Source organism: Phyllostomus hastatus, unplaced genomic scaffold (genome assembly GCF_019186645.2).
Source record: "Phyllostomus hastatus isolate PE091 unplaced genomic scaffold, TTU_PhHast_1.1 phas_contig_40, whole genome shotgun sequence".
NCBI lineage: Eukaryota > Metazoa > Chordata > Mammalia > Chiroptera > Phyllostomidae > Phyllostomus > Phyllostomus hastatus.
The window spans coordinates 78,564,164-78,588,785 of NW_025333872.1; the positions used below are offsets into that span (position 1 = coordinate 78,564,164).

Below are 24,622 nucleotides of genomic sequence, written 5' to 3' on the forward strand. Positions count from 1 at the left end.
TACTACTAGAGCCAAGGGGTCCCTCTTTGCTGGGGAGTGAAATCTGACTTGCATGTGTGAGCTGGAAAATGATGGAGAAAAAAAAAAAGAGATGGCATTCCTTTTGTGTCCAGACCTTGGTATGGCTACATTGGACTGATGCCTGAAATGGCCATAGCCATCTTTCAGCCCTAAGAGGGCCAGCCTGAGGGCAGAGCCACCCGCAGCATAATGATGGGACAGAACTGACCTCACATTTTTAAGCTGCTGACTCAACCTATGCCAGATCCAGCCCTATTTCTGGACTTCATGTTTTGAAAGACATACTTTCTTATTGTTTAAAACCACTGGAGTAAGGTATTCTGCTACTTGTAGGATGCTAAGAGCATTCTGACTCATCTAGGTTGGTATTATTCTTATTTTTTTATTAAAAAGGAGAATTCCCTAAAGGTTAAGTAATTTACCCAAGACTACAGAGTCAACTTTTATCTCTTGTCAGTTTCCCAGAAGTCCACTTGACTTCAACAAAACAATATAGACATTCCTGAAAATGTCCGTCCCTGAAATGTAGTAAAAACAATACTAGATCTGAAAAAAAACTAGATTTGAAATTGTATTAGTCACAGGACATCAAGAAATTTACTTAAGTTTTTTGAGTTTCAATTGCTCAGTTGTAAAATAGGAAGAAAAATGTCCACCTTCCCTACTTAACAAGGTGCTTATAAGCCTCCAATAGTTAATAAGATACCAAAATCTTGTGTGAACTCCTCAATTTAAGGGACTACTATATATTTTTACCTATTGAACAAATACTGAATATTACAAAATGTTTTAAGTAAGTATGCTGCACATAAATTCAATATAACTATTTCATGGGGTTTTTTTTTAGATGAGGTTAAAAAATTTTGGAGATAGTCTAAGCAATGGACTTTCCATGGCCCTCCAAGTCATAGTCTGTAATATTTCCTTGGGTCATTCTAGTTAAGTCTGTCACTTCTGAAACTCTGTGGCCTTCTTCTAGGATCTAACTCTAGGCTCTCAGGTCACAATATATCAAACCTCAAAAGCTTAATATCCTCCCAGCTTCGTTTCCTCTCCCCTTGCTCTTTATCCCATATTTGCCCCAACATCCTCTCATAAGACTTGTGACAGGCACCGCTGCTGTTTTCTTTAACTTATATTTAACGTTATATTGAACAGCTATGATAAAAAGCTACAACCTTTTGCCCTGTCCAGGTGGCTTGGTTGGTTAAAGCATCGTCTGGTACACTGAAAGGCTGTAGGTTCGATTCCTGGCCAGGGCACATACCTGGGTTGTGGGTTCAATCCCTGGTCAGGGTGTGTACAGGAAGTAACCAATTGATGTTTCTTTCTCACATCAATGTTTCTTTCTCTCAAATCAATAAAACATATCCTTGGGTAAGGATTTAAGAAAAAATAAAACAACAAGTTGCGGACAAGATGGAGGTGTAGGTGGATACTCTTTACCTCCTCACACAAAGGAAGGATAACAACCAATTAAAAAAACAACAATCAAAACTGTCAGAAAACTGAACTGTATGGAAGTCTGACAGGCAAGGAGTTAAAGAAGAAACATTCGTCCAGACCAGTAGGAGAGGTGGAGATGAGTAGCCGGGGAAGAAAGGATGTGCCACGAGGCAGCAGCTGGCAGACCAGATGGTCCCACATGCATGTGAAAACAAAAACTGGGAGGAACAACTGGGGAGTGAGAAATCCCAGCCCAGGGCAGACTGTGCAAACCAGAGCTCCAGCACTGAGAAAATAAATCCTCATAACCTCTAGCTATAAAAACCTGTGGAGGTTGTCGTGGTGGAAGAAATTGCAAGTCTCTCAGGAGAGTCAGTTTGAGGAGCCTAAGGGGTCCTAAAAGTTACAGAAGCCCATACACCTGGAAATCAGCATGAATGATTGCCCTGTCCAGGCAGCACCTGGACAGGCACCATTGGCTTGCGGAAAGTGGGGGGAGTAACTGAAAGCAGGGCAAGAGCCGAGCAAATGGTATTGTTCTCTCTCTGACCCCTCCTCATAACTTCTGGCTGTAAAAACCTGTGGTGTTGTGGTGGCAGAGGAAACTGCCAGTCTCTCAGGAGAGTCTGTTTAAGGGGTCCATGGTGTCCTAGAACACATACAAGTGCACCCACCCAGGAATCAGCAACACGGCAGCACTGGGAAGGTCACCAATTGCTTGCAGGAAGTGGAGGAGGTGACTGAAAGTGGGAGAGAGCTGAGCAAATAGCTTGTCCCCTCTCTGACCCCTCCCCCACATACAGCGCCACAACTGCCCCACCCTGGTGAATACCTAAGGCTCCGTTCCTTACAACGTAACAGGTGTGCCAAGACAGAAATATAAAGAATAGATTAAAACTCCAGAAAAAGAACTAAGTGATGAGGAGACAGCCAACCTATCAGATGCAGAGTTCAAAACACTGGTAATCAGGATGCTCACAGAAATGGATGAGTATGGTTACAAAATAGAGGAAAAAGTGAAGGCTATGCAAAATGAAATAAAGAAAATTATACAGGGAACCAACAGTGAAGGGAAGGAAACTGGAAATCAAATCAATGGTTTGGAGCAGAAGGAAGAAAACATTCAACCAGAACAGAATGAGGGAACAAAAATCCAAAAATATGATGAGAGGCTTAGGAACCTCCAGGACAACTTTAAACATTCCAACATTTGAATCATAGGGGTGCCAGAAGGAGAAGAGGAAGAACAAGAAATGGAAAACGTATTTGAACAAATAATGAAGGGGATCTTCCCCCATCTGAAAAAGTAAATACACATACAAGTCCAGGAAGCTCAGAGAGTCCCAAACTAGTTGGACCAAAAGAGGGCCACATGAAGATACATCACAATTAAAATTCCAAAGATTAAAGATACAGAGAAAATCTTAAACACAGAGAGAGAAGAGCAGACAGTTACCTACAAAGGAGTTCCTATAAGACTATCAGCTGATTTCTCAAAAGAAACCTTGCAGGAAAGAAGGGACTGGAAAGAGTCCCTTTCCAAGTCATGAAAGGCAAAGACCTACATCCAAAATTACTCTATCCAGCTATCATTTAGAATGGAAGGGCAGATAAAGTGATTCCCAGATAAGGTCAAGTTAAAGGAGCTCATCATCCCCAAGCCCTTATAATATGAAATGTTACAGGGACTTATCTAAGAAGAAGAAGATGATCAAAAATATGAACAGTAAAATGACAACAAACTCACAACTGTCAACAACTGAACCTAAAAAACAAAAACAAATTAAATAAACAAGTAGAACAGGAACAGAATCAGCAATGGAGGTCGCATGGAGGGTTATCAGTGAGGAGGGGGAAGTTGGGGAAAGGGGGAAAAGGTACAGGGAATAAGAAGCATAATTAGTAGGTACAAAATAGACAGGGGGAGGTTAAGAGTACTGTAGGAAATGGAGAAGCCAAAGAACTTATATGTACAACTCATGGACATGAACTAATGTCCATGACATTAGGGGGATTGCTAGAGGGAATGGGGGTACCAGGTGGAAGGAAACAAAAGGGAGAAAAAAAATGAGACAACTGGAATAGCACAATCAGTAAAATACACATTTGAAAAAGTTACAATATTTTAGTAACTGAAAGCTAAACTCAGTTTATCTACAGGTCAAAAAGGCATTTTTAATACCTTAATTTAGATTATAGACATTTAAATATAGAAAAAATGGCATTATTTTAAGCATCCACAAGACCTTCAGTGAATGGAAATATCTGAGGAAGTGACAATGAAAAACATCAAGTGTTACAGAACTACTCTTTTTTTATACTTAATCAGCAGGATGTGTTCACTCACATCACTCACCTTCCATCCATCCTACATAAAATTCAAAAACCAAAGTTTGTTCTAACAGTATATCACAATACTGTGAACTTCATAATATCTAAACCATAAACTTTTTTCATATTTTCTATCTTTGCATAACTCATCTACTCTTACAAATAACCCTCAACAATGAAAATTTAACAATATATCACAATTTTGCAAATGTAAAATACCTTAGCTGTAAACATTTTTCTTATTTTCTATTTTCACATTCTTAGCCCCCAAGTAAACCTTTCAGAAGACAGGCCTTCATGAGAAGGCTACCCTGGAAGTAGAAAGGAGCACTAGTACAGTACCTGTACCAGAAACAATGCTCAGTGTGCAAAACTTTCTCCCTGGAATACAGGGCAGGAAAATTGCTCTGTAAAGACATTAGAAAGGGGAACTGACAGAGTTCTAACAGCCACTGTGATCACAGCTGCTTGGGATTGTTTTCTATGTTGAAGACCTTATCCTTAAACTTTCCATGGTCAGTAGATCACTGTCTGTTCAAGTCGACAGAAAATGACTCAGGCCATGGAAGGTGTCAATAGAAAGGAGCCTGTGGGCCTGACCACCTGCCACGACATCCCAGTCCTTATCCCAGCACCAGTACTTGACAAGTGAAAACTCAGAGGCTCCAACAAGGTCAGTTAGAACATCCCCTTGGGACCCATGATTCAGGAAATGGGAAGTGCAGGGTGAGGCTGGCAGGAAGCCTAGTAACTTCAGTGATACCCTTTGTGTCAGCACCTTGAGAAGGTACTTTTACTTCTCAGCTCTAACAGAAATGGAGGTTAGGGACAAAGCCAACACATCAATACGAATGAATGGGTTGCAGTACACTGAAAATTGGATCAAAACACTAAGAAATACTGAAGTAGTTTTACAGTGTGAGGGCATGAAAAAAAATCCATGTTAAAATGGGGGAAAATTAGGGCAAACGGATGTAATGACAGTAAGGGAAGGTTATGGGTAAGTAATCTAAAATAAAGGTGACATTCATATATTACTAAATAAATAAGTGAGTGGCACACAAGGGCAACACAAGATCAACTCCTAAGGACCATCCCATTAAAAGGCTTTGAAATCTAACAGCCTTCTCTGTTTTTCCTAGAAAATTAGTGGATACCTAAAATGAAATCATTAAATTTGACATCTTCAATTTGACCTGAAGACCTTGAACACAAAGCTCCTTTGAGAGACAGTTAATGTTCCTCAGCAAACTGGGAACCATAAAAAAGGAGCCAGAATCTGGAAGTATAGAAGGTTAAAACTAAAATACAAACCCCCTCCCGCCCCCAAAAAACAACCCTGCCCCTTACCTAAACTTTATTTGACCTTGAAAGCTCTAAGCAGTCTAAACTGTTTGGCTTTTCAACTGGGGAAACTATTTTATTCCTGTGCACGATGCTGGCTAACTTCATAGATGTTTTCCATTTAAGCTCACTGACTAGGAAAATCAGGTGTTTAAAAATTGCCTCTGCCATTTCATTACCCCTACCATATCAAAGTATCTATACTGGCATAATGCTTCAAATATCAGATTCTAATGCTCTTTTATTATGGATAATTTTAATTTTTTATACATTTTAAATTTTATTCTATTTTAAATGATATTTTATTGATTATGCTATTACAGGTATCCCAATTTTTTCCCCTTTGCCCACCTCCACCCAGCACCTCCCATACCCTCCGGCAATCCACACACCATTGTTCATGTCCATGGGTCATGTGTATGAGTTCTTTGGCTACTCCATTTCCTATACTGTGCTTTACATCCCCATGGCTATTCTGTAACTACCTATTTGCACTTCTTAATCCTCTCACCTCTTCACCTATTCCCCAGATCCCTCCCCATTTGGCAATCATCAAAATGCTCTTGACATCCATGATTTTGTCTCTGATCTTATTATGTGCTTAGTTTTTTAGATTCAATTTATGGCTATTTTATTGTTCATAGTTTTGATATTTTCCTTTTTCTTAAATCCTTTTACATTTCATATAATAATGGTTTGGTGATGATGAACTCCCTTAGTTTTTTCTTATCTGGGAAGCTCTTTATTTGCCCTTTTGATTCTAATTGATACCTTTGCTGGGAAGAGAGCAATCTTGGCTGTAGGTACCTGCTTTTCATGACTTTAAGTATTTCTTGCAATCCCTTCTAGCCTGCAAAATTTCTCCTGAGAAATCAGCTGACAGTCTTACAGGACCTCCCTGTAGGTAACTACTGCTTTCTTCTTACTACTTTTAAGATTCTCTTTCTATCTTTAACCTTTAACATTTTAATTATGCTGTGTCTTGGAGTGAGCCTCTTTACATCCATTTTGTTTGGGACTCTCTGTGCTTCCTGGACTTGCATGTCTATTTCCTCACCAAATTAGGTGAGTTTTCTTTCATTACCTTTTCAAAAAGACTCCCAATTTCTTGCTCTTCCTCTTCTCCTCCTGGCACCCCTGTGATGCGAATGTTGGAATGCTTGAAGTTGTCCCAGAGGCTGCTTATACTATCCTCATTTTTTTTTATTCTTTTTTTTTCTTGTTGTTCTGATTGGTTGTTTTTTACTAACTTATGTTCCAAATCATTGATGTGATTCCTGGCTTCATTCACTCTACTGTTGTTTCCCTATAAATTGTTCTTTATATCAGTCAGTGTATCTTTCATTTCTGACTATAGCCTTTTATGCTGCGGAGGTCCTCACTAAGTTCCTTAAGCATCCTTGTATCAGTGTTTTGAACTCTGTATCTGATAGATTATCTTCATTTTGTTTAGTTCTTTTTTTGGAATTTTGGTCTGCCATTCGCTTATTTTCCTCAACATTATACATATATATTTAATGTGATACTTTTATGGAGAGAAGAGTGAAGTGTTCCCCTAGAGTATATAACTAGGAGTTGATCTGCTAGATCTAGGGTAGGCTAGCTGTTAACTTACCTTGATATTACCAAAATCTTTCAAGTGGTTATCAAATTTCTACCACAACCAGGAGAAGATTAAGACTCCCATTTCCCTAACATCCTTATGAACAACCTATATGTTAGACTTAAAAATTTTTGTTAATGTAAATATTGTAAATTGGAATAGCACTGTTATCACTTGTAGGTAAAACACCTTTTTATGTTTTTAAAATGTTTATTGACCATTTGTGATTCAACTTTGTGAATGACCTATTCATAGCCTATGCCCATTTATAGTATTTTTTCTTAAATATTTTTGAAGTTATTTATAAATATTGAATGCAAATCCTATATTGGTTACATGCATTGCTCCCTGTCTGTGGTTTATTTTTTCACTTTGTTAACATCTATTACATTTGGTTCTTTTGTTTTATATATATATATTTCCTATAATTCTTCATATTTTCATCCACAATATCCATCTTTCCTAGTAGTCTGCTTAACCTATTTATCATTGTTATTTTAATATCATTTTCTTGTAATTCCAAAATCAGTGTTGTCTGTGGGTATATATCTATTAAGTATGTTTTTTTTCTTGATTATGAAACACACTTTCCTATTTCTTCACAAATCTAGTATCTTCTGATGGTATATTAGACATTTTAGATGATATACTGTAGAAAGTTTAGATTCTGTTATCCTCTTAAAGAGTATGAGTTTTGTTACAATGGGCATATATTAGGTATTATTAGAGTAGCTCCATTTTGGTATTAAGCTTGGTATTAGGTCTTATTAGAGTGGCTCTATTTGGGTTTTGCTCTTCATTTTAGTGCACTTCTTAGTTCTGGAATGCAGTTCTTAATTCCTAAGCCTCAGCCCTTCCAGAGTTTCAGTGTAAAGCTCAAACTGTTTATCAATCCCCTCTTACCTTGGTGAGGGTCAAACTCCAAATTCTGTCTCTCCTACATTGCACAGCTGCTGAAATATCTGTCTAGTTATTTTAACCTTCTAGCTGTTATTTTCCATCTGGGCTCCTTTGCATACATCAGGGTCAACCAAAAGTTAAAAGGAAATTTATACACAGATTTGGGGCTCTTTCTCTGTGGTTCCTTCATTTAGGGGTATCCCACTCTATCCAGCACTCTGGCAGCATCAAACTGACTCCTCAGGCTGGTAAGGCTGGTTTTCTTCTGAGTTCTGTCCGCTCTGTGCCCTCCAGACCAGGGAATGCTCCAAGTGAAAACCCATTTAAATATTGGGTCTTCTCCAATGTGGTGCCCTTTATCCAAGATCAACACCTCTCTAGTTTATGACTACTTTTAGTCACTTTTTAATGCTTTCAAGTGTTTTTAAAAAGTATTTTCCCAACATTTGTCATTGTTATTGGCAAGAGGATCAGATCAGTGCAATAGAACCTACTCTGCCATTTCCAAAACCCAGAACCTTGATGAGCAGAAGCAAATTCTATGTACTCAGCTTTCCAATCTTTTCTTCTTGTAGTTTATGGTATTTCAAACCTTGCTTAAGAAATTCATTCTTATCCCAAAGTCATAAATGCAGTTTGTATATTTTATTCTAAAAGTATTTTTTGATATTATGGTCGTTAATTCACTTAGATTTTTTTGTGTGTGTGTGCATGACTTAAAGTAGGGATCCAATTCTGTTTATTTCTCCAAGCAGATAAACCAGTTTCCTAGTAGTAGTACTGAAGAGTCCATCTTTTCCCCTCTGGTCAGTTTTCCTACTATAACATAAGTCTAGTCTCAAATACCTCCATCTGTTCCAGGCTATTTCTTCTGCCTCAGTGTTCTATTTGTCTGTGTCTACACTCACACTGCAATGTCTAATGATTACATCTGTACAGTAAGTCCTGTACAGTAAGTCCTGTTATCTGTTAGAACAAGTCCCTCCACCTTGTTCTCCAAATTGCTTTGCCTATTTTTGGTCCTTTATTTTTCAAATAAAATTTAGAATCAATTTTTCAAATTACATTAAAAGCCCTGCTGAGGATAATTTACACCTTTAAAATATCAAGTCTTCTCATCCACAAACTTGGTATATTTTCCCATTCATTCAGGTCATCTTTCATGTGTTTGTATTAACTTTTATGAATTTTCCACAAAATTGTACTTCTGTCATATTTTTTAAATTATCTTTTCATCTGATTTATTCTAATTTACTCTGTCACATTAAATGAATTTCACCAAGACTGTTTACTAAAGCTATAAATTCTAAGATATATTTCATAATATATAATCTAAATGGTAATAACAATTTTTTAACACTTCAATTTGCAAACAGTTTTTTATGTTATAGATTTATCAAGCAACTGATCCTATATACTCACCAAAAAGCTCCTTGGTCTCTACTTTCAGTGTCCGTGAAATTAGAGTCCAAAAACATATCTTTGTAGATTCGACCAACTAGACAGTACATATCTGAAGCTACCTGCCCTTCACTTTGAACCATGGGAGTCATAATATCAAGAGCTTTTGCTCTGTCTCCAGGGAGATTTCTCCTAAGGTAGGGAAAGAAAACATCCTTGTTTCAATATAGATTACAGAAGCAATATAGGTCAGTTATCTTTTTAAAACTCTAACATATTGATTTGGATTAGTGAAGTTCGGCAGGATAAAAACAACACATTTTCAGAGTCATCTGTAAACCTCTGTACTAAGCGTTATTTTTTTTATTCTACTGCATGTCTCCTTGGTTTAACAAGGGTCTCTATTGAATTGCCTTTCTGATAATAGTAATAGTTTAGTCTTATCCATCCACAGACCTTCCAGTTTCCCTGCAGTTCATATGCAAGTTCAAGTTGGTGAAGTGATATTAGGAATTCAGTCTGAGGCCCTAAACAGGGCAGAGCCAACCAATCCAAACAGGGTTACAAAACCCTGACTTCAGGTTTTAATGGCTTTTGCTCCAAAACACTGAGCAAAGTAATTCAGACAATTCTAATAAACCAACTTTAACCCAAGAACTGCCTAATTTCTATGTGTGACTAATTATCTAAGGAAGCTGCTTTATGTAGCTCATTTTAAAATAGTAAGTATGTATAGACCATTTTTATAATAAGATAAAAATTCTCTTTAGTCATTTCTTTGACCTTGAAAACAACATGGTAAATAAAAGAAACCAGTCACAAAAGACTACATATTATATGACTGTGTTTACATGAAACCTACAGAGACCAAAAGTAGATTAGTAGTTGCCTAGGTCTTGGGGATTTGGGGAAAAAGGGAGAGTGATTGCTAATTTGTAGGGGTTTGTTTTTGGAGTGATGAACATGTACTAAAATTAATTATGTTGATGGTTACACAATTGTTAATATTTTATTTTAAAAAATTATTTATTGTTGCTCAGTACAGTTGTCTGCATTTAACCCCCTCCACTCCGCCACACCCCAGACATCCCCACCTCCCTCCCCTGCTTCCACTCCCCCTTGGTTTTGTCCATGTGTCCTTTATAGTAGTTCCTAAAAACCCTTTCCCTCTTCCCCACCATTATCCCCTCCCACCTCCCCTCTGGTCACTGTCAGATTGTTCTTAATTTCAATGTCTCTGGTTATATTTTGCTTGCTTGTTTGTTTTGTTGATTAGGTTCCACTTAAAAGTGAGATTGTAATCTGTTAATATTTTAAAAACCATTGAATTGTACATCTTATATGGATAAATTGTATGGAATATAAATTATATTTCAATAAAGGTTGTTATTTAAAAAGTCATTTCTATACTCAACTACTACTTTAAATCTTTCTCTCTATAAAATGCCTTTTCACTCTGTCCTAAACACCTTCAGTATAGACTAACACCTGATACAAATATGCTTATCAATTCATTATATTCTATTTTAGAAACAGTAAAAATAAAACATAAAGAAAAATGTAAGAGGCTCTTATGGACTTTCATTTTTCACTTCAAAGTACAACATATTCTATCCCATCTTTCAAAAACGACTGGCACACTTGAGCCTTTGGGATGTGGTAGAATTAGAGTAGTTTTAGTTTTAACAAATAGGGTTCAGTGATCCTGCCAAATCCCAGATAATTCAAACAGCGATTGTAAAATCTTTCTGATAATTTCAACAAATTTTCCTGGAAAGAACCTAAGAGTTAAGATTTAACTGCTACATAATTTCCCCTCTATGGAATGAAAATTATAATAATATAAAACAAAAGCATGTTTTTCTATCTTATGTCGTAGTGGATTTGGGGACTTAGACAAAATTTTGCTATTTATTGAGATATCAAGCCAACTAATCCAAACAGGGTTACAAAACCTTGGCCTTTTTTATCATTTGTATACCTCCATTTGGTGCTGATATTAAGAATAAAATATTAAGGAAGTTTTACCCTGAAAAAAATAAAATCCCCATAAAAAAAGCACTTATTTGAAAACCAGTTGGAGCAGGTATCTCTGGTGGTCTCATCTCACTTTGTCAAATCTAAAGAAAAACTGTTTAATAAATGGGGGTATAAAATACACTTTTACTGCACATTTATTAATAAAATTAGCAAGTTCTAGGGTATGGATGGATAAAAAAAGGAAAGAAACTGTCTCTGGCTGAATAGCATGCTGGCTTCATAGACAGAAGCAGGAGAACACACTGATGTAAAACAGCCATTGGCATCAGACAAATCTGGGTGTGAGCCTCAGTTTTATGATACGTAACTATGAGCCTTGAAGAAAAGTCACTCAACCTTTCCAGGCTTCAGTTCCCTCATCTGTAAAATAATTGAGCCTTAAGTGACACATGGCAAGTGTTCAATACATGGGATGTCCCCTCTGTTTTTCTTTTTATCATTCGCTTCAGTTGTGTTAATTATGTGTACATTCGACTCTCCACCTTGGAAGAGAAAGCACAATGAAGCCTGCTTTGGACAGCTCAGTGCCTCAGGCCTCTCCACGGCCAGAGCTAGGCTGGCCCTCCCTGGCGAGTCTGGGTAGCAAGGGGCACTGAGGTACATGCCATGATGCAAACAGATGAGAGAGGAGCAGGACTAGCATCAGCAGTCCATACGGTCCTGAACCTAGAAGACTCGTGGACACATGACCTATAGCATGGCCAACAGAATTCTGATCATAACTAGGTGTGTTCGGAGCAGTCCCAGTGAAAATATTCTCTGGTTCTAAATGTGTTCACCTAGATAAAACTACCCTTACCCTACTTGAGTCCATTTTTGCATGAATAACCATGTCGTGTTGAATATATTTGCTTAAACATAATACCATATTCATGTAATTTTTAAAAATCTAAAAATATATAAAAAGCAGACACAAATTCTGACAAAGAAGAAAAAGAATTTAAGGATTTTAATACAAAAACAGTGAGAACTCTTTACTGACCCCCAAAAATCAGAAAAAAATTGGAGTGCATGCTTCCTATACATGGTTGAAATGGAAATATTAACATTGCATTTTAACAGGGAGCAGATGCAGAGCTACACAATTACCTACCCTAGAAAGAATATTCAGGTTAAAAAATAGTACGTTAGCGCCTTGTGAACAAGAGTTTTTCTGCTCACCTATTCAGTGCAAATGCATAATGAAACTTCACATGATGATGGGAGGCCAGATCAAAGGTGGGCAGCTTTTCTAACGTCTCTACCAGCTTCACGATCGAATCATATTCCTTTTAAATGAGAGGAGAACAGCACAGAATTAAATCATTAAGAGAAAGTTCTGACAGTGAAATGCTTTTGACAACCAGATATCTGAATCTGAGTAGGGCATTAAAAAAAGAACTAGAATCCATAGAGTACTTTGAAAAAGCTAGAAGAAGAAACGGGTTTTTTTTTTTCCTTAAAATAAGGGGTTTTGATTATACAGGTAAAACATCAGAATAATAGAGTTTTCATGTCTAACCAGAAAACCAGTAAACCATCTAGCACGATAATGCTATATTGTCTTAATAAGGGTGTTTAAACTTCTCCATGGAGCCAGATTCATGACATGCAGTGTCCTATCCATTATATTCAGGGAAATAATTTCTAAAATATCAAGAATATGGAGCAATGGATTGAAATTCTGTTATAAGCAACAAAGCAATTTTGCTTCAACGTGAATAAACTACACTAGTCACAGGATCCTACATGCTACACCCCTCCACTTGCGTAAATCTCTGTTGTTCACATGAAGCTTTACTCAGGCTGAAACTCTGGAAAAATGACACCAGAAGTTGCTTAAATTTTACTGTAAAAATGTAACTGCAAATTCCCCACTCAGAGTTTTATTGTACTTACCATATTTTTACAATTTTAAGATGTCAATAAAAATCATAAGGCATGTGAGTGTGTTTTACTTTATGTATTTTAAAAGTTATTTTTAAAGGGATATAAAGTACAGTATAGGGAATATAGTTAACAACATTGTAATAACTATGTGGGACAGTCACTTCGTAAGTTATATAAATGTCAAATCACTATGTTGTGCAGCTGAAACTAATACTGTATGTCAACCGTAATTGAAAAATTAACAAGATTTTTCAGTTAGTTTTATAATTAATCAATTGCATACCTCTTGCTTCTGGCTAGTTGGATATTGCAGTGTGCATTTTAAGCAACACATTTTCGATGGCGATATATCCAAAAAGCTCTTAAAATTTTTTGGTTATTTGCCAAAACAAAGCTCTTACTTATTAACTGAGAGGTGTACCCGAAGCTAACAGAATAGAAAGGACTGCACCTGGGTCGGGCATGCTTGAGGGATTACCTTTTTGTTCTTTGGGAGGAAAAAGACCTTTACCATACACATCTTTCATAATCACTGACTGTTACTCATATGAGTCTATTTCATTCATTGTAAACTCTCAGGATAGAAAGCATATGAGAGTCAATAAAAAATTACATGTACTAACATGAATGACTTGTTAACTGAAATTTTATGTTAATACCCCCATACACCTCCAATATACTATATGAAAAAGATTTAAAGGATGTTCTCACCTGGATATCTCTGTAGGAAAGTAACAGATTTATAACAATATCTGCTGTCAAGACTTCAATATTATCTATTCGCTGCAGAATTCTTGCCAATTCAGTTGCCAGTTCTTTACCAGTGTATAAACTACGGGCTTTTCTGATATCATTGATTATAGATTCCTGGAAAAACTGGCTGGTGAAAAAACACATTTCAAAGAGTTAATACTAGAAGAATTTCAATGAAAAGCAATAATTTTATAAGGAAAAGAATGACATTTGCAGCATTGGTAGCTTTCAATTCATTGAAGTACGTAGAAGGAACACCTCATATAACTAGCATTATTAAGAAATTTGGAACTCCTACATTTCTATTAATACTCTGACTTGCTTCAGAAAGAAAGGTACATATTCTATGTTAATGAATTTCCCAAGAACCTGTAATGTACCACTTAAAATGCCTAAACATTATTTGTAACTTTATGGTTTTGAGTACAAATTGTTCTAAATAAATTAGGCATGCCTGTGATTTAAACATAACATAACCCTTACTTTCTGACTCAGTTTTATTATTTAACAACATAAATGACAGTTTTTAAATACAATAAAAATAAATAAGCAACCGTACAATATTTAAATAAAATATAACAATGCTCGTAGTAATATTTGCAGAGTTCTTACTCTTACACTAAAAGTCCCTAGACATTTACTTGGACAATATTTGTATACTCTGAATTTAGTTTTACCTTTACCATCACTATAACACACTTAGCAGTCTTTTTTAAAATTTCGAGTTAGTCTGTGAGTAAGTGAATAAAATGCAACATGTGGACTATGGGACATCTATTTTATCCACTTAGAGGGCATCAAACATTTTTTTCTCGGTTCTTGGCTGCTGTGTACTACATCTAAGAAACATCTTATCCAATGTACAAATAAATAAAGTAGAATAACACTTCATTTGTTAAACTGACCTGGAACTTGCTTGTGCCACCTTCAGCAGTTGAATGAAACGATCCACAAGAGGTAAGCAGATGGGTCCAAGAAGCAGCTCAAAGTTCGACTGCATGAGCTCTGACAGCCCCTTCACGAAGCAGCAGTCACAGCAGTAGACCTTGTTATGTGGCGTTATCACGTACGGGACAAACGTGTAGTTCCCAGTGCACATCTGCAGAGAGGGGCCCCAGAAGGCGGTGAGCGAGCCTGAACATCCCACGCTAATGCAATCCCAAGTCTCACTTACATGAGCATATTAAATGATAATCCTGAATGTGAAAGGAAATAGAAAAAAACCTCACTTCATATTTATGGGCTACAAAAACGGAAATTTCTGCCAATTTCTTTCATTATTTACTTCAAATAATTAGGACTTACAGATGATACAAAAAACAGTATGTCAAAGTTTCTATCAACCAGTTTAAATATTTATTCACCATCTCTCATGGCTAAGGCATATGATACATACCGTAGGAAAAACAGAGTAGTTTAAAACACAGCTTTCAGCCTTCCAAGAACTTAAAATTTAGTCATATAAATACATGATAACAGTGACAGCTAACATTTCAGGGCTGCCCACGTGACAGGCCATACTGTGGAACAAAGCTGCTCCCCTCCAGGTCGCTCTGTCTCAGTCATGGCTCCATTAGTCTCCAAAGCACTAGACCTGGAGACCCAGAAGTTATCCTTGATGCTTCCATTTCCTTTATCTCCCATATCCTATCAAAGTCTTGTCTCTTCTACCTCCAAAATCTATCTTGTATTTGCCTATTCCCCTCCATCCTCTCGCCAGCACTATAGACCATGCCTCCAAAATACCTGGCCTGTGCTACTCTAATTGGCTTTCACCTGGTCCCCCTGCTTCCACTCTTGTCCTCCTATCTATTCTCTACCCATCTGTCGAAGTGATCTTTTAACTTACATCAGATCACTCCCTCAGCTGCTTGAAGCCCCTTTCCTTGCTCCTTAGATGAAGAAAACATCACTGTACTACAAGGGCCTCACTATCCAAATTCTGCCTCTCTCCAATCGCAGCCCATGCTGCTCTCTGCTCACTCATTGTGACCTTCTGTGGATTACTAATGATGCCAACTGAGGGTTGCTAGTGCAAACAGAAGTGGAGCTGGGAAGAAGAGAGGCGAAATCGCATTCGACACCCCTGAGTGATAATAAGCAAATCTGACCAGAGCTTGGGGCTCAGGGAAGGGAACTGAATGCAAAGCTAAGGATTTTAAACTACACATGCTGGGCAGTGGGAATCACAGAGGATTCAGAGCAGGAAAGAAAACACCATCAAGGCTGTGGCTTTTGACAGTCTGGGAAGAAAACAGAAAGGACTGACAGAGAAAGAAACAAGATTGGAGGAAATTAGATAGGAAGCTGCTAAGTGTGACCAGACCAGCAGCAATTGACACACGCACTCACTGTAACCTGCCAGCTGGTTACAGATATTGAGAGAGAGGAAGGAGGAGTCAAAGGCAACTCCCTGATCTTAAATGCAGCTTCCTCAAAGAGTGGTATGGTTAACAAACACAAGAATTCAGAAAGTAGCCCTGGCTGGTGTGGCTCAGTGGATGGAGTGCTGGCCTGCAAACCAAAGTGTCACTGGTTCGGTTCCCAGTCAGGGCACATGCCTGGGTTGCAGACCAACTCCCCAGTAGGAGGCACTCAAGGGGCAGCCACACGTTGATGCTTCCCCAGCTTCCCTCCCTCTCTAAAATAAAATAAATACAATCTTTTAAAAAACCCTCAAGGCACCAAAATAAATGGATCTAAAAAAAAAAAAAAGAACCCAGAAAGCAGAACCAGACTTAATTACTTATGAATGCACTCCACTCTGGGGCACTTGTTATATATCAGGTAATTAATCAAAGAGACCCAAATTTCCAGTTAACATTTAAGAAGAATGTCAAGAAGCTGAGGTTTAATTTAGGATGGTAGGGTGAAATGTTGTTCACCTTTAGAGAGGTTAAGATTTCAGGAGAGCAGGATACCCAAAGTGAAAATATCCAAAACAGAGTTGAAAACACAAGATTGGAACATGTAAGAGTTTCAAGCCAAAATACAGACCTGGTAATTATTTGATATAGCTGAAACTAAGAAAATGGGAGAGACCTCTAAGAGAAAAACCACAGAGAAAGGAAAAAATGAAAAACTGAAAATTAGAATGAGATACTGGAAAAGTTTATTTAGCACCATTTCAGGGAGCCTGGGGAGTTCGGATTATCAGTTCCCAGCTGCATCAGCATTATGGAGAACACCACATCACTTCTCTGATGCTTAGAAACAAACTGATGAGAACAAACATTTAGTTACCACCTGCATGTGCCAGAGAATGAATGGTCACAGTTCCCAACAACCCCACGAAGAAGCTGCTATTATCTCTATTTTACAGGTGAGAAAACAGGTAAGACTTTGAGAGGTCACTGCTGGTCTGTGCTGTTTGGGACTCCAGCCTAGGGACTCTTTCTCTAGAGGGTATGCCATTAACACCAGGGGTTTGGGCACCCTCCCCAGTGGCCTTTGCAGGCTGGCACACAACCCCTTTGCCTCAGGTCACCTTCCATGAACCCTGCGTGAGCCAAGTTGCTGTCACATAGCACACATGCAAGTGCCAAGTGCCCTTGTGGGCAGACTTAGTTATTTTTGAACATTTTATTCTTTGAGGTACTTCTTGAATGTCAAGTAAGGAAGCAAAAACTGGACCTAGCTTCCATTTAAAGTATAAGAAGAACTTCCAGAGGTTGAGGTTCGATTTTTAAATCAAGAACATGAAGTTGTTCCTTTCTCAAGTTCTCCTTCATGCAACAATAATTGGAAGACTATTCAAAGAGAGGGAAAATAAACATATCCTGCTTCTAAAATGTAGCCAAGATCCCACAGCATGTCCACCAACTTAATCCTTTCACTCAAGCCACCTCCTAGGCAGAAAAGAAAGACACATATATTAAGAGGCTACTTTCCAAAGCTTCCAGAGCTTAAACTATGAGTGGGTTATAAAATAGTAGCAACAGAATTAAATACTTCTGTTTTAGATAAAAACTGTAACAAAATCGCAAAAGAAAATGCTCTGAATCTTCTAAGTCACAAATTAGAAAAAACAGAAGCCCCCAGTGAACTAGAAAAGCAGTATTAGAGTTTCAGCATATTATTCTGCTGACTGATAAAGTTTTTCTGTATCCTCTGATGGATAAAGTTCTGTATCCTCAGAAGCCTTAACACCACGTGTATTTGTGTATAAGACATGAAATATAATACACTGTTGCAATTCTGGGCATTGGAGAATAATGCATCTGTGCAAAAGGAATTCTAGGAGAGAATGACTATCAAATGTCTGGGTGTGTGCTGAGCAGTGTAGAGACAGAGGGAGAGAAATGAGAGTCATGCAAACAGCAGAGAAAAATCGATGCCTGAAATTGTCTTTTTCAAACTCCAAGGACTAAGGCTTCCAAACCCTTGTTGAAAATATCCAGCATGCTAGGGCTGTCCTAAGATCCTGGCCTCACCACACTTTTTGAAGTCTCTTGCCCATGTTCCTGAAACAGTAAATATATATATTTCAATTTCCCATTGTTGATATTAAAAAACAGGGGAGACTGAGAAGCTACGGGAGGCACATGGATGCTACTAGGCTGGAGCTAAGAGACAACTCAGCAGGCTTGCAGTGGGGCAGGGTGGGGGGAAGTCTGAGGGATGGTTGTGGGATGTTGCGTTTTTTAAAAAGATACAAACTGCTAAGAAAAGCAACTTTTCAAAATGAAGATTAATAATATGGGAACATTTATTTCCCAAGTGGGTTCACATATAACTTAGAAATATTGCTGCAATTTCTGTTTGCAGATTGCTACGAAACCCAAAGTTCAAAATCACTAATAATCCAAAGCAAAATAAAAACAATCACTGTGTGATCAAGAACACACATCTTAGAGCCCTGGCTGGTGTAGCTCAGTGGATTGAGTGCGGGCTGGGAACCAAAGTGTCCCAGGTTCGATTCCCAGCCAGGGTACATTCCTGGGTTGCAGGCCATAACCCCCAGCAACTGCACATTGATGTTTCTCTCTCTCTCTCTCTCTCTCTCTCTCTCTCTCTCTCTCCCTCCCTTCCCTCCCTAAAAATAAATAAATAAAATCTTTAAAAAAAAAAAAAAAAGAACACACATCTTAGGTGCAACAAATGCCTGTTATTAAGAAGATACTAATTCTAAAATATTTAAGCCTGCTTTTTGAAGGAGAAAGACCACATTTCCTTCAATTTCAAAACACTATGGCATGGTTATAAAATAATAATGCCAATCCCTCAGGCTCATGCTTGTTTCCATGGCTATAAAAACCCACAGCTCAAAATCTAGTCTTATTTTATCTAATTATCTTCACTGTTTTTATTAAAATAATGCCAATTCTATATTTTATTTTCTAAAAACATATACAAATGAATATAAGTATGTGAGGAAATGGATTAAGCCTCTGGGAAGAAATGCTCTCAGCATTCAAACATGTTGAAATATATGCTCAAAATACTCAACATTTTTTTAAAGTCAAGGGTTTTTTATAAAGATTCTATTCATTTATTTTTAGAGAGAGGGGAAGGGAGGGAGAAAGGGAGTGAGAGAAATGTTGATGTGAGAGAGAAACATCCATTGTTTGCCCCTTGCACACCCCCAAGCAGGGACCTGGCCTGCAACCCAGGCATGTACCCCGACCAGGAATCGAACTGGAGACTTTTCAGTTTGCAGGACACCCAACCCACTGAGCCACACCAGTCAGGGCAAAATACTCAACTTCTGATAAGGACACCCAGCACCTGAAATAGCAGCTTATTCAAGTCAATGACAACTTGGTCAAAATGTGCACTATTTGGCCATCTCATAAACTGGCTTCTCCACATATCCAAACCATCACAGGCATTACTGGCTCTTTCCTACCATTCAAGTCTCAGGTAGCAGCATTTGCTACCTACTCTGAAAGGCCTTCCATGACTGCCTGATGTAATTGCCACCCACTCTTTAGAGTGTTGCTTTATGTTAATTTTCTAATTGGTTGTGCGCTTATCTGCTTACTGGCCTCTTCCCCCAACCAGACTCTGGCACTTCTCATTTGTTGTCTCATGGAAGTTACGAAATGTGACTGTTGTCATTTCAACCTCCTTAGTGAAACCCTGTGGCACCAGCCCAAAGCTTGGCACATGGTTCATGTCAATCACTATTTGTGTAATGAAATCTGTTACCCTGAATTGATACAAGAAGCAATAATTTCTCATTTCCTGCTGATAGGTATAGGATGAGTTTATAATGACATTATTTATGCTGTCTCTGACCTGGTGAAATATTAACCACAAGTTTTTAAATCTCTGATCTAAAGAAAAGCTATCAATTGTGTTTTTAATGTTACCATCTTAAATCAAATCATGTCCAGATCTTTGTAGTATATTATTTCCACTCTAAGTTGCAGAAATAAATTCTTTAAAGTTTTTGCATACTGGCTTACTTTCCAAAATGAAAAGTACAGCCATTGGCTGGCACAACAAGGTGATTCACCTGTGTATTATTTACTTTCAGGCATTTTTTTAATTTTTTAATTTATTTTTATCACTTTTTAACTTTTAATTCTGTGTGAAGAGCAGGAATTTTGTAGTGTAGTCTCAAAAACAGATACAAGACATAGGAACTTAAATCAATCTCTATAGATAAATAGATGGTAGACAAGTTAAATAGAAATATGTATATATACATGTATCTATATATGTACATGTATGGTTATCTTTAACACATATAAGGTATATACATATAGGTATCTATGTGTGTGTAAATATATATACACACATGTTTCCATGTGTATATATGCTGCTTTAGTGTCATTCATAATTCTACAAAATTGAATCTACTTAGCAAAATTTTTTTGAAAACATATATTTTTAAAAAGGTATCAGTGTCACCTCCATTAAAAATAAAATTTTACTATAAGGGAATATTTAGATAAAATAATCATAGTTATATTGATATGTTAGAAATTCTAAAGAAGAAAAACAGAGATAGAAATTAATATTTTGCAAGTGTGAAAAAAATACTGAAGATTAGCTGATGGAAAAGAAAAAAGAATTTCTGGAAGGGTTAAGTAAAATACTCACATTATTCTTCTGGCAAATGATTTCCTGAAAAAAGAAAAAAGTAAAGCAGAAATCAATACAAAACTAATTAATTCACTTAATTAACTGAACCATAGTCTGTGGGAAAATCTGTATTAACAATTTCACTACCAATTAGAAATTTCAGGGAGTGCAAAATAAGTTTCTGCATCTGAGAAGTCTGCAATCTGACAGGGCTCAGGAGAGCACAGAAAACAGCACAAACATGTAAAATCCAAAAACTGAATTATCTATGACATTTCAGCAGAATATGTAATCACAGAATTATTGAATCAGCCGAGGTCTTTTTGGAAAATAAAATATGAGCTAGTTTTCCCTAAGTACAAGCTCACCCATACCCTGGGAGAAGACCAAGCAGCATCCTGCCTCCTGGGCAGCTGGAAATAAAGGGTATTGGCCAGTTATCAGGATGGGCAAGTCCGCACATAGATAATAAGGCCACCTATGAATAAATTGTCATAAATATAATCCAGGTTTTATTCAATAAGTAGAATGAAATAAACACATCACCAGCAATATCCTTATCTTCTAGGTTTGAGGAAATCATGCAAATAATGTGTCTGGTGCCTGGAAAGCTCTTGATAAACTAGCTATCATCTATATTCTTACACATTACAGTGACTGAAAACACAGGTGAGAATCTAGAAAGGCCTATGTTATAAAGGCTTCACTGAGATTGGAGAATCACAATTTAGGAAAAAAACTGAACAGTCTACTGGAAAACATGGCATATATGTTGTCATGGAAACAAAATGTTAGGCATTTGTGGAGCCTCAAGGGTGGGAGGGTGGGTCCATCTGGCAAAGAAGAGGAGGCAGCTCTGGCAGGTAAGAGAAAAGCAATGCAAAACTCAGCCATCATTCTTCAACCCAGGATCAACACAGGGGCAAATGGGACCAACAAGGGCTTGAGCTTAAAGCAGTATGTAAGATTTTTGAAGGTTTAAGTACAACAGATAAGTAAACAAAACTCTACAGAGAAAAGAGCTGTTCTGAGTAATTTTGAGAACCATAAATACACACACACACACACACACACGAATACTAAAATACCTCCAATACCTCACAATCGTGATGATAAATAAAAGGATATGTACACATGTCGAAAGAAATATCATTAAGCCTGGATGCACATGCATGTACACACAGACATGCTAAGTCAAAAGAGCATATACAGCAAGGGCTGGGTTTCCAGGAGAAAAGATAACAGTACAGATTGAGGAAGTCTGTGGAGATAAGCAGAGAGGGTGGAGCTTAAGATGAGCCACTGAGAAAAGACAAAACTACCAAAAGCAAAGCTGGGAGGTGAGGATCCAATGTAGTGGACCAAAAACAGCAAAGGCCCATTTAGGCCAACAAATATCACTGATGAAGACAGTTCATTTGGGGAAACATAGATACAGAAAAGAGAATTAAAGGAGTATTTGAGAAAGATCTTCAATGCAATCATTGAGATACAGCAGAAAGTTCATTTTGGCAAATACAAATAAGAAGATTAGAAAGTTAGTTTGGGCCTCAGAAAAGAAGGCTTTGAATGCCAAAATACCCGCACAGTACTCTGTTCTGTGGACATCAGGCAGTCAGTGTTTTTTAAACTGAGCGATAAACACAATGAAGTTTCAACACACAGGGAATATTGCTTGTAATGGCAAAGGTTGGCAACAACATAAACATCTATCAATGAAATTGGTTGAATAAACTATAGTAATTCTATAGAATGGAATTCAATGCAGCTGAACAAAGAATGAGAAAGTGCTTTATGTAGTGATATGAAACTATTTCCAAGATATACTGCTAAGTGAGGAAACAGCTAAGTATAGAATGGTTTTTACTCTATGCTCCTATTTCTGTATAAAAGGGAGAAAAAGGAAATGTGAATTTGTACATTCATAAAACCTCTCTGGAAAGAAACACAAGAACCTAGTTTCCAACAGAGGTTTCCAATGAAGAGGGGAGCTGGCTGGCTGGCTGGGGGACAAGAAGAGTGACCTTCTACTATACTACACATTCTTTTTCACCTTTAAATTTTTGTATCAGGTGAACATATTAGCCAAGAAATGCAAATAAATAAAAGGGAAACCTTGCTAAAGTTTTAAAAATTATAATTATTTTTCTTGTTTGTTTGTTTTGTTGATTAGGTTCCTGTTAAAGGTGAGATCATATGGTCTTTATTTTCACTGCCTGGCTTGTTTCACTTAGCATAATGCTTTCCAGTTCTATCCATGCTGTCACAGAGGGTAGGAGCTCCTTCTTTCTTTCTGCTGCATAGAATTCCATTGTGTAAATGTACCACAGTTTTTTTATCCATTCATTTACTGATGGGCACCTACGTTACTTCCTGCATTTGGCTATTGTAAATTGTGCTGCTATGAACACTGGGGTGTATAGGTTCTTTTGGATTGGTATTTCAGGGAACCTAATCAACAAAACAAACAAACAAGCAAAATATAACCAAAGACACTGAAATTGAGAACAGGCTGACAGTGACCAGACAGGAGAGGGGAGGGAATTTTAGGGGAAAAAGGGAAGGGTTTAAAGGGACAAATATAAAGGGCACATGGACAATAACAAAGGGGGTGGAAATGGGAGGGAGGGAGGGAAGGCAGGGGGGTTGGGCTGGGATGGGGTAAAAGGCAGAAAACTATACTTGAACAACAATTAAAATTTTAAAAATTGTAATTAGATGATTCTATTTAGGACTGGAGGGGAAATGCATTTAGGTAGCTATTGCAAAAGTCCAAGGCTTGGGCAATGGTGGTGTCTAGGGAAGGGAAATCAAGAGAAAGATGAGTGCTGTCATGGGGGAAGCTTGAAAGAAATTTTCCCACAGTGGTTTCACAAGCAGCTATTGCATAGGCACAAGCACACACACATGCACATACACACAGGTTTATGAGGAAATGCTTACTATAAAATAAATAGAAAAGTTTTGGATCATCAACAAAGACAGGAACTCAGTATAGAGAATTTTCCAAGTTTGATTTATGATGCATCTCTCCAGAGTAGTAAACCACACCCTTCCTGACACTGTTCTCTTGATAGGAAGATGCTTTCCTACCTCTAAGTAACAAGGACAAGCCCTTCTCTTCACCCTGTGCCACACAGCATCCTGAGCATAGCAGAAGAAACCTGCTCTGTGAAGCTGGCCTTGACGGTCTTCAGTGCCACCTACTCCCTAACAGATGTAAATGACGTCCTAGTAAATGTTGTCACTACCCTTGCACACACCTCTATGACAGCACTGCATGTACTAACTGCAAACGTTTCTTCATATGATCGTCCCATCCTGCAGCCCAAGCCACCTTGGATGCCAGGGCCATGTTTTATTCATATTTGTACTCTACTAATGGTCCAGCAAATTCAATGGCACAGAGTAGGTACTCAATGAAAGCATAATAAATGAGTAAGTTAAAGAATGTATAAGATGTGTGTAAGTTCTGGTTCTTCTCCTCACTATCCCGGTGCCATTTCACCTCTCTGTAACGTAACATACTAAGATGTGGGTTGAGTGATCGCTGGTCTCTTCCAACTCAGTGTTCTACCACTTGCTTCTGACTAAAGGCCCATCACAATCAGCACTGTCCTTGTGGTACTGGAAGGAGAGATGCCCCCACGCCTTCCACAGGAACTACTCTACCATCACCTCTCTTTTGGTGCACCAGGCATAAGAATGCAAGTGGCAGTGACGGGAGTTGTGGCTGGAGGGAGCTGAAGGCTCCACTTGGCACTATAGAACATAACCACAGCTGCTCATGGCCGAGAGCTGATATGGTATGTCTTCCTGAAGAACTGCTCATCAGAGTAACAACTCTCTTACATGACCTCTTTGCCTTCATTTTTGGTAATG

General features: G+C 37.8%; 1 protein-coding gene across 1 annotated transcript in view; it reads right to left on the reverse strand.

Annotated features, from left to right (window-relative positions):
* MAP3K5 (mitogen-activated protein kinase kinase kinase 5) overlaps positions 1 to 24,622 on the reverse strand; it is a 173,653-nt gene that overhangs the window by 95,696 nt on the left and 53,335 nt on the right. The window contains exons 3-7 of the mRNA XM_045843111.1: positions 20,759 to 20,782; positions 14,614 to 14,807; positions 13,667 to 13,835; positions 12,248 to 12,354; positions 9,068 to 9,238 (exon numbers count right to left, since the gene is read on the reverse strand). Coding sequence (XP_045699067.1) covers positions 9,068 to 9,238; positions 12,248 to 12,354; positions 13,667 to 13,835; positions 14,614 to 14,807; positions 20,759 to 20,782 — 665 coding nt within the window. The remainder of the gene's footprint in view (positions 1 to 9,067; positions 9,239 to 12,247; positions 12,355 to 13,666; positions 13,836 to 14,613; positions 14,808 to 20,758; positions 20,783 to 24,622) is intronic.